The following is an 11,098-nucleotide window of genomic DNA, read 5'->3' as shown; positions in this document are numbered from 1 at the left end:
GCGGTAAACAACAATTTTTGGAGGATTCTTTGGGCACTTTTCATGAGTTCTAGGGTTCTCGCGAGATTTCGTGAGTTGCCTGGCGACGTGACGCTAACCTCGCTCAACCTGTCGCGGTGAGTTTGCTACGTCCCTTGTGCGCCTCTCTGACTTTCAATAGAGTTCAAAGTTTTTATGTTACTTGGAGTTTTTTTCACGGCTTTAAATAATAATTACGGTGAAAAATGACGACTGTCGTCGCTCAGTCCCACTTCATCTTTGGTCTACGAACAGGTGTGACTAATAATTTGTGTTTCTTCGACGAGCAAACCGTGGTTTTTCCCTGTGGAAACAACGTTGTGTGTTACAACACGGTGCAAAGATGTCAGAGGTTCATTCCAGGTAAGAAAGTGATCCTAAACGTCACAGTCATGTCATGTGTGTGAGATGAGGAAACGAGAATCTTAAACAGGTTTAAAAAAACATGGAAACAGTACTAAACAAATCAAACAATAAGGAAAAGAAATAAATAAAATGCAGCAACGTTTCATTCTTGTTGTTCTTGTAAATCATCTTTTCTATGTAATATATGTGCGTTAATGTCTTTGGCAACTTGTTTACTGTGAGAATTGTAACTTTTTTCAGCATCTTGTTATTTGTGCTAAGAGTGTACCCAAGAGTATATTGTGGTGTTTTACTTTCTCAGATATAACATTTTCCCAGCTGTATCTTTATGATTTGGGGCTGAAACAATTACTTGGTTAATCAATTATTAATTATATGATTATAATCATTTAAGTATTTTTTTAAAGAATTAAAAAGTTTTCTAATTTTCAGAGGATATTTTTTGTTTTCCATATACTGTAACAACCAAATCAGTAAAACGGAATCATTTTGGTTTGTGGAAAAAAACAAGACATTCGAGAACAACATTTACATGTTTGAGAAACACTGATCAACATTTTTCAACAGTTTATGGACTATTTGATTACTTGATTAACCAAAAAAAGTACTGACAGATTCATCTATTAGGTAAATAATCATTAGTTGCAGCACTAATCTGGTTTAAACCTTTTCTCTAGATACCTTCTCCCTTGAAATCATGTCTATTTCAGTCCTGTTGGTGTTTGTTTGCCTCTGCAGGCTCAGAGAAAAGCAAGGACATGCGAGCTTTGGCCATCAGTGCTAACCGGCGTTATTTGGCAGTGTCGGAGCGCGGCGAGAAGGCCACCATCACTGTGTTTGACCTGCAGCACGAGCAGGGCAGGAAGAGGAAAGTCCTGACTGCAGGTGATATCCCTGTCGGAGAGTTTGTATGCATGGCTTTCTCCCCGGATTCCAAGTATCTAATTGGCCAATCAGGAGACCCAGAGTGGACATTGATCTTGTGGCTTTGGGAAAAGCAGAAAGTCCTGGCAACAGTGAAAACCAGTAACTCAAACAACCCTGTCACCCAGGTGAGACCTTTCATGCAGCGGAGCATATAGAGTGTCATCATGTACATGTTACAAGTGTAAAATAATTTCAGTTATTAGCTGGCTGCAGAGTTGCCATCATTCTACTGTCACTAAAATGTACAGCTTTGTTGCTGTTTTTGCAAATGCATTATATAGCTGTTTTTGTCTTTTATTGCACATTACCGTTGTACTGATTCTGTATTTCCAAATGACTGTTTAATGCATTTTGCCATTTTACAATTGATTTGAACATGAAGAAGAAAACTCCATATGCAGAACGATTGCACAGTGTATTTTGCATAAACATGTTTTGACAACATAATGCTCTCTTCAGAATAAAATGAAATATATTGTCTGTTTTACGTGGTCCAGCGCTGAAATATAGCTATTTGATAATGGCATGGACATCACTTACTCAGGTCTTGGGAACTCAGGGAGACGGAGTGAAAAAAGGAGAAACAGAGAAATTAGTATGAATTTGATATAACATCAACATAACATAAAAATAATTAGAAGAAGTATATCATATGTGAGTACTATGTAAGTTCACAAATCAAGCAAGATTGAGCCGTCTCCTCAGCAGCAACATACGTATGTGGATCGACTTCTTGTTCATGTTGTTGCCATTTTCCCTTTGACACTTCACCTTGTCCAGTCTGCTGTTCTTCTGTGTCACCAGCACTTTGTTGTAGCCGACAAGATAACAACTTCCTACTGTCACAATCCTGCTGTAATTTAACAGCATGTATGTTTTCATCAGGTCAGCTTCAACCCACACAACAACATGCAGCTGTGTGTGAGCGGAACTGGTGTGTTCAAGCTGTTCCGCTACACAGAGGGAGCCCTGAAACAGAGCAGCTTCCCAAAGGTGGAGTCCATCAGTTTCCTGTGTCATACTTGGATGACGGCAGAGCGGGTGGTGGCGGGGACGGACACTGGCAGGCTGCTGGTGTTTGAGTCTGGAGACCTGCGGAGAGAGATCAGCACATCTTACAAGGCTTTGCACGAGCAGCCAGACAGGTCACGATGCGCTCCACATAGGCCTATTTTAGGGTAGCCATTTTATGTATGTATATGTATGTATATATGTATATATGTATATATATATATATACATATATATATATATATATATATATGTATATGTATATATGTATATTTAGCCAGACATCCTGTAAGACAGGGGTCTCAAACTCAAATGACCTAAATAAAAGTGTTTGCTTTGATATGGAACTATAAATAGTTAACAATATAAAATGTATTTATGATGCAACATGATTCTGTAAATAAAGAAACTGACCAACATAATAATAATTATGACTTTATATTAAGTGGGGGGCCGGATCAAATTGACTGGGGGGCCCCGCAAGTGGTTTAAGAACCCAGCTGTAAGGGGTAAAGGGTGATACATTGTTAATACATTTTGAACATTAGGCTCACATTAGGAACATTAGCATCTGAAATAAAGTAGCCATTTACCAAAACTGAAGGAATTCTATTTTTCACATGATAATCCCCCTAGTTTTTACCCTAGTGAGTAAACAGGTTGTTATGCACTAGGATAAATGGGGAGAGAAAGAAAACATGAAGCAGTAAATGTTTTTGTTTTGCTTTTGCAGGCAAATTGGGACAAGGATGATCAAAGACCCTGACATGGATAAAGCATCTCCCGCCTCTCCCATAACTGCCATTCTGTCCTATTCGAAGGGCTTTGTGTGCTCAGTGGGTCTGGGCACTGTGTGTCTTTTTGAAAAGACAGAGGAGGACAGTTACAGGAGGAGCAGGGAGATTAAGGTAAAGGTTTTTGCTAAAAAGGCAACCGTGACACTGTAGCAGAATCAGTCACTTCCAAATGACACCCACAGATGTAGACGTGTCAGAGAGGACACATACTGAAATACACACGCTTCTCCAACAGATCCCTCCAGACCCACACAGCGATGAGGTGACCACAGCTGAGAGACAGGAGGTTGACACCATGTGCATCAGTCCAGCAGAGGAGACCCTAGCCATCAGCACAGACCAAGGACAGTTGTACAGCATCAGCCTGTCATCTGTGGACATCAGCAAGGTAGTACTTTTCAGCAAAGAAATGTATTCATTGTTGTGCCTTCATCCCCTTACATTTCCTCTGTAGCTGACTTTCTTTTGTGATAGTTTCTAGATCATTGTAGTGACCCTAACTCTTTTAAGTGTCTTGTTTTTTTTTAGGAAGAACAACCACACTTTGAGTTTCTGTCCCAGTCCTTCCACTGCAAGTCCATCACTGGTTTATCCGTCTGCCTTTGGAAGCCCCTTGCAGCCACCAGCTCTCTGGATCGCTCTGTTCGCATCTGGAACTACGAGACAAAGTAAAGTTGACATGATTACACCCACATCCTGTGGGTTACTCTATTTTATATCTCACTGCCCTTTTCATCCTTCTCTTTGGAAAGAAAGAAAGTTCTTACAGTTCAGGTATGCCAACATTAAAACATATTTAGGAAAAGTATCTGCAGACAAGTTATTTTTCATAATTTCTGCAGTGTTTACTAAATTAGAAGAAACTAAAAAATGTGAAGATTTTTCAAGAAAATGCAATACTTGCATGTGCATGGGTTTTCTCTGGTTTCCTCCCACAGTCCAAAAACCTGCAGAGGTAAATTGGACACTCAAAATTGACAGTAGGTGTGAGAGTGAATGGTTTAATGAGATAAATTAGGTCTACAGTTATTTACAAATAACATGTATTTACATTTATATCACACTTTCTTTGTGCTTAGGCAGCAGTAAATTGAAGGACGGCTGTACAATTTAAAATTATGATCTATTTTATTCATTTAAGCTCTTAATAAAAATGGTTTTGCTGACACTTGAAGTACAAATGAACTACTGTTACTGTTTTTAATGCGTAACAAAAATATTCCCTAAGGAAAAGTAAATATGATTATTCTTTTGACCTTTTAAGGTGCAGATTGATGTGTTTATAAGCCAAATGATAGCGAACATCGGGCACACATAATGGGCTGTTGTCTTTTCAAGTTAAAGGCATGATGAATCTGAGGTTCAAGTGTTAAACATTGAAGACATGCTTCATTGCTGCTCTGTGTCAATTGTCTCACAGAGTGTTGGAGCTATACAAGGGATTCCAGGAAGAGGCACACAGCGTAGCTCTGCATCCCTCCGGCCTTTTCATCCTGGTCGGCTTTTCAGACAAACTCAGACTTATGAACCTGGTTCTCGATGACATCCGCACGTTCAAGGAGTTTAATGTTCGCGGCTGCAGAGAGGTGGGCTGTATATTTGTGTTTTGTGTTTGTTCCCACCGTCTGCCTAGCATGGATGACCTCATGGACTCTTTCAACCTCCTCCCTCTTCAGTGCGCTTTCAGCAATGGTGGCCACATGTTTGCAGCTGTCAATGGAAATATAATTCACATCTACTCAGTCACCTCGTTTGAAAATATCCTCACTCTGAAGGGCCACAATGGAAAGGTGAGACAGCCGTGACGACAATGCACCGCACATTCTACAGCAGGCCCACAGTCACATTTGACATTAAGCGGACATCTTTGTTTTGGGCAGATCCGTGGTGTTAAATGGAGCCTGGATGACAGGCGGCTTGTGTCATGTGGGATGGATGGTGCGGTGTATGAGTGGAACACACAGACTGGCAAGCGTGAGTCAGAGAGCGTCCTCAAGTCCTGTGGCTACACGGGCGTGGCCTTCTCTTCAGACTGTGCGACCATCCTGGCTGTGGGAACTGACCTCACGCTGAAGGAGATCCAAGACTGTCAAGTCAGTAGGAGCAAAACTCTACTGTATCTCTTAAATGAAGTTGTTTGGTTTTTTTTTACATTTAAATATACTGACTATTATGTTCTTAAGCTATAAACCTGATCCAATCAAAGGTTTAGGTGTGAATGTAGTGGAATATGCTTTATGATCTGTTCACGATTATTGTTTTAAAGAGTCAGGTTTGGAAACTTGGACCATTACATTTGACAATAACAATCAACTAAACCAACAATATTGACAGTTGTTGTCTTTTGCCAATAATGTTACAAATATCACATGCTTTTATATGTTATTATAAAGCAAGAAAGAGCAAGAAATGTAGTGCATTATCATTTCAGGTAAGTCCATTGGTTTATATACACATTCAAGACACACAGACATTTCCCTGAAGTAACTTATTCAACAAATGAGTATGAATGTAAATATTTGTGCACATCCTCTGCACCAATATTATAATATATTAAACACATGAAGTCATGTAACACTGTGAGAGTAATTTGACAGGGATGTTCTTGTTGAGGACATGTAGGATTTGTTGTTTGTACAGGTCCTGAGGGAGGTTCCTGGTGATGAGATAGCTCAAAGTGCCGTCGCCGTGTCACACTCTGGAAGGGTCATCTTCACTGGGACCTCCAGTGGAACCATCAGGGCCATTAAATACCCATTACCCATTCAGAAGGACTGGATCATGTACCAGGCTCACTGTGGCCCAGTTTCCAAGGTGGGTCAAGTATGACTGTCAGGTGCGCCGCCATTTAACTGAGATAAAATCCACTAACCCTATACTGTACGTACCTCAGATGGAGATCACGTCCGATGATCAGTTCCTGCTGACGGCGTCTGACGATGGCTGTCTCTTGATATGGAAGATCATTGATAAGGAAGGCCGAGGATTGAAGAGCAACAGGCAAATCATCCACACCGAAGAGATTCTTGTCACCAAGTCAGACCTGGAGGAAAAGGTCAGTGGATGTTGGCATTAGGCCATTTTACTTTCATTCTCCAGCTGTAGACCATGTGCTCATGGTACAATTGTTTATGCATACATAGATGTAACATATGTGTTGATTCATTTCATCCATATGTGATTTTTTTTAAATATGTTGAGATCAGTTTTGAGGCAAAATGTGAGGTGTGAAGTGAAGGCAAGATGATTTCTCACACAATTACAATATCAATATCTTTAGGTTAGGTGTCATGCACTGTGAATAGGCAATGATTGTGCAGTAAATATTTAGTACCACAACCATCAACTACATTTTGTGTGTGCGCGCATTTGTGTTGCAGACGCAGAACATGCTGGAGCTAAAGATGCATCTGGAGGAGATGCAGATGGAGAACGAGTACCAGCTCCGCCTGAAGGACATGAGTTACAACGAGAGGTTGAAGGAGATTTCGGACAAGTTTACGCAGCAAATCGAATCTCTGCAAAATACACAGCAGGTCTGCTAGTAACCCCCGACTGTGTACAATTTAATTTTTAAGATCAAAGAAAAAATATTTTTATTTTGTAATATTTACATAAGGGATTTCCTTTTTTTGGTTTTTGGTGTTGTTTTGAATTATTATTGTTTGTTCTCAATACTGTCTCTATAGGCCATGAGGACAGAGATGGAAAAGCAGGACTGTGAGCACCAGCAGAGCTCTGAAGAGCTCACTGTGACACATTCCAAAGAACTTGAAGATTTAGGTGAGTGAATTGGTGTCATCACTATCAACAAAGTATTCATTTTCCTTCCTACGATGATAAATTGTGTTTATCTGTGATATGAAGAGACGTCCTACAGCCAGAAGCTTATTGTGGAGCATACGAGGTTCCAGGATCTTCAAGCAAAGTGTGAGAGGATGCAGGATGACTTTGAGAAGCAGCTCAAGTCTGCAGAGGAGCACAGAGTCCAAGCCCTGGAGGAACTGACACAGAGTTATGAAGCCAAGCTGCAGGAGAAGACTCAGCTCCTGGCTCAGGTCAGTCAGCACGCAGGAGGATGGCAGAGCTTTAGTGAGGCGTGACCACTGAGCTTTGTCATGCTTTGATGTTTTTTTTATGCAGTGTCAGGAGGATGCACAGCAGCAGATCCGGGAGTTTAAAGAAATCGTAAAGCAGGTAGAGGAGGATGAGGACAAGATGATCCACAACATCCAAATTAAATATGAGAAGCAGCTACGCACGGAAAAAGAGACCAACACAAATCTGAAGGGAGAAAGCAGTCTCATTGTCCAAAAGGTAAAAGACTTTGACTTTTAATTTGAGTCAGAGCAATGTATTCTTTATCTTTCGCCTTGTGTGCTTCTCATTCAGGTCCACAGTCTGCAGAGGCAGATTGAAGACAAGGGCACAGACATAGACAAACTGAAGCAGGAGCGGCAGCGGCTGCTGAGACTGATCCGCTCCCTGGAGAGTGACATCGAGGACCTGAAGAGACAGATCGCTGGACATGAAAAGACCAACCAGGACAAGGTGTCTGTAATCAGGGCTTCACACTGCACTACCTTGAATAAGATAAGCAAAGTTATAAAACTGTACTGTGTAACTTTAAAATAGTGACAGTGACAAAAACTTTTTTATTGATGGCCATCAGGATGAAACAGCTAAATTGAACTAATTAGATTAAATTGTGGACCCTGGCTTTGAAGTAGTAATGTCAATTCAATTGTGGGAATGCGACATGGTTTTGGTCCTGAACATGCTCTCCTAAAAAGTGTCTTATCTTATAACCTCCTCTGAAATCCCTCCATACTTCTGTCCTGATGCAGGATAAGACCATTGCTGGCTTGAAGAAGAAGAACCAGGAGCTGGAGAAGCTGAAGTTTGTTCTGGATTTCCAGTGCAGTGAGCTTAAGAAGCAGACTGAGCCACAACAAGACGAGATCATTGAGAAGAAGGAGAGGATCCATCAGGTTTTGAGAGATATACTCCGCTTTCATAAAAGAAAACACACGAGCAAGTAAATGTTCCCAATAGTAAATGTCCCATGCTGTTTGTGCTCTCTGACAGCTGCAGGAGGAGCTGGTGCAGAGCCAGAAGAGCAACACTCAGCTGAAGCTCACAGTGACCGACCTGAGACTCAAACTGACCACCAGAGATAAGGAGATGCACAAGGAGATGCAGAAAGTCAGTGCACATACTAAACACTAACACATTGCAACATGCTAACTTTTCAGTTCACATATGTACTTTTCAGGCTCCACCCATGGAGCAAATATGTAATATGTATATAATGTGTTTAACTTTACTACAACTACTAATATCAAGAAGCAGTAGAAATCCACCCTTCTTATCATTATCCATTTATATTTTACCTGAGTTCAATGTGTTGAGTGAGTGTTACACACAACAACATTGGTCACTGGTCACCACATATCACATGTGTCTGAAATAACCAATCAGAAGCTAGGAAGACTTAGACTGAGATAAATGTCTGTACTAAAGAAATCTACTTTGCAAGTGTATCTTAGAAAAGCACAGCTGTCCTTTGGAAATGCTCTATGCTGTAACAGTCTGAAAAAGTATAACTCATGTTTATATGTACACATATAATACAAATATGTATGCAACGTTATTTTATTGTGTAGAATTAAACATAAATGGGTGTTGTCTGTGGCCAGGTGAAAGATTTGGAGACACATCTTAAGCGGTTCAAGTCAGACCTTCATAACTGTGTTGGCTTCATTCAAGAGCCAAGGAAACTTAAGGACAGTGTGCAGATGATCTATGCCCGCTACGTGCCACAGGCTGATGGAGTGAGTGGTTCACTTAGTCTTTTAGTACTTGTGTGTACTCTCACATACACTAAGAAATGCAGTCCATATGCAAACCTTGTGCCTGCTGTTTCCAAGGTGGACAAAAGCAGCGTAGACGAAGATGTTCAGAGGGCTTTCTGCCGCCACCGCGATCACCTGGAGAGGACGGTGAACAGTCTGAAAATGAGGCTGACCAAATCCACCGAGGAGCATGAGCGAGTGTATGCCAGGATCATGAAGGTGAATAAACTCTTCACTGCACACGCCGTTAACACAAACGGTATTCTAACACAGTGACTGTCGCCCCTACAGGAGAACGTGACTCTGATCACTGAAATCAACGAACTGCGCAAGGAGCTGCGTTTAGTGAGGAGTCAGGTTAAAGACTACAAAGCTCAGCTGATCACATACAAGAGATCCAACAAGTCACGTCCAAACTCAGAGGAAGGACCAAACAAGGAACCTGAGCGTGAAAACGTCAGTTAAAAGACTGTTGTCAAACTATTGGAGCAGCAATGGGACAAAGTACTTCAGGGATGATTAAAAAAACATGATAACAGTAAAATGACAACACAATTTAATCTCATATTTACAATGAAGATAACCTTGAATATTAAGTATTATATTTCTACAATTCAGTGTAAATGTAGATGAAATAAAGGGGTCATCTGAAGTATGGGTTAGGATGTGTTGTGGCTCATTCATTTTAACTTTTTTATCCTGATCATCTTTCATTGCTGCAGGACATAAATTGTGATGTTTTAAAGATGCCATTATTCAAATTACTGCCATTCACATTTCTAAAATGTACATATACATATACATATATATATATATATACATATACACTGTATATATATACAGTATATATAGTATATTATGGGATGGTGGATAACTGATCCTGTCTGGTGGAACTCAATTTGGGTCAGGCTGTATTCAAATCATGAGTTCATTAAAAATAGGTTCAGTCGGTTTGTTGGTGTGGCATGTTTTTAATGTGATATCACAAATTGAAAAAAATACATTTTGGTCAGTAGCTTCAAACTCAGGTATGGTTGGTCTGGCTAAGGATGGAGGACAGAACTGTGTTGGGTTTGAACTCAAAGGTTCAGGTTTTCTTTTTCAGGATAGTACAACCCCTGGCAACAATTATGGAATCACCAGTCTTGCAGGATGTTCATTCAGTTGTTTAATTTTGTAGAAAAAAAAAGCAGATCACAGACATGACACAAAACTAAAGTCATTTCAAATGGCAACTTTCTGGCTTTAAGAAACACTAAAAGAAATCAAGAAAGAAAAATTGTGCTAGTCATTAAGTTACATTTTTTAGACCATGCAGAGGGAAAAAATTATGGAATCACTCAATTCTGAGGAAAAAATTATGGAATCATGAAAAACAAACACACTTCAACACACCACTAGTACTTTGTTGCACTACCTCTGGCTTTTGTAACAGCTTGCAGTCTCTGAGGCATGAACTTAATGAGTGACAAACAGTACTCTTCATCAATTGTAACCCATTGTAACCTTGTTTTTTTCTGTTTAGGTGTTAATGATGGCGTTCGTTTAGCTTTTCTGCATGTAAATCCCATTTCCTTTAGGCGATTTCTTACATTTCGGTCACAGACGTTGACTCCAGTTTCCTCCCAGTTGTTCCTCATTCTTGACGCTTTGATGTCTTCCTTGGTGTACCAGTATGCTTGCCTTTAACAACCTTCCCATGTTGTTTGTACTTGGTCCAGATTTTAGACACAGCTGACTGTGAACAACCAACATCTTTTGCAACATTACGTGGTGATTTACCCTCTTTAAAGAGTTTGATAATCCTCCAATTGACATCTCTCGTGTTGGAGCCATGATTCATGTCAATCAACTTGGTGCAACAGCTCTCCAAGAGGTGATCAATCCTTTTTAACTGCAGACTAACACGCAGATCTAATCTGATGCAGGTGTTAGTTTTGGGAAAGAAAATTTACAGGGTGATTCCATAATCTTTTCCTCAGAATTGAGTGATTCCATAATTTTTTCCCCTCTGCTTGGTCTAAAAAAGTAACTGTTACTGACTGCCACAATTTTTTTTCTTGATTTCTTTTAGTGTTTCTTAAAGCCATAAAGTTGCCATTTGAAATGACTTTAGTTTTGTGTC

General features: G+C 40.2%; 1 protein-coding gene across 1 annotated transcript; it reads left to right on the top strand.

Moving 5' to 3' along the window:
- Positions 1-172: 172 nt before the first annotated feature.
- On the top strand, positions 173-9,625 carry cfap57 (cilia and flagella associated protein 57). The gene is made up of 21 exons (XM_058631915.1): positions 173-381; positions 1,123-1,436; positions 2,197-2,456; positions 3,055-3,229; positions 3,354-3,506; positions 3,647-3,786; positions 4,539-4,704; positions 4,795-4,908; positions 4,999-5,211; positions 5,759-5,932; positions 6,012-6,173; positions 6,499-6,654; positions 6,808-6,901; positions 6,986-7,176; positions 7,262-7,435; positions 7,511-7,669; positions 7,966-8,109; positions 8,207-8,323; positions 8,818-8,952; positions 9,049-9,192; positions 9,265-9,625. Exons 1-21 carry the CDS (start codon positions 225-227, stop codon positions 9,436-9,438), a joined length of 3,516 nt encoding a protein of 1,171 aa, XP_058487898.1. The 5' UTR covers positions 173-224; the 3' UTR covers positions 9,439-9,625.
- The last annotated feature ends 1,473 nt before the right edge of the window (positions 9,626-11,098 follow it).

Source organism: Solea solea, chromosome 6, assembly GCF_958295425.1.
Source record: "Solea solea chromosome 6, fSolSol10.1, whole genome shotgun sequence".
Lineage (NCBI taxonomy): Eukaryota > Metazoa > Chordata > Actinopteri > Pleuronectiformes > Soleidae > Solea > Solea solea.
This window is presented reverse-complemented; position numbering and strand designations above follow the sequence as displayed.

Coding starts and splice junctions, on each gene's coding strand:
- cfap57 (XM_058631915.1), top strand. CDS start 225: ATGACGACTGTCGTCGCTCAGTCCCACTTCATCTTTGGTCTACGAACA. Junction 4,909..4,998: donor TGAAGGGCCACAATGGAAAG/GTGAGACAGCCG, acceptor TGTTTTGGGCAG/ATCCGTGGTGTTAAATGGAG. Junction 6,174..6,498: donor AGTCAGACCTGGAGGAAAAG/GTCAGTGGATGT, acceptor TTTGTGTTGCAG/ACGCAGAACATGCTGGAGCT.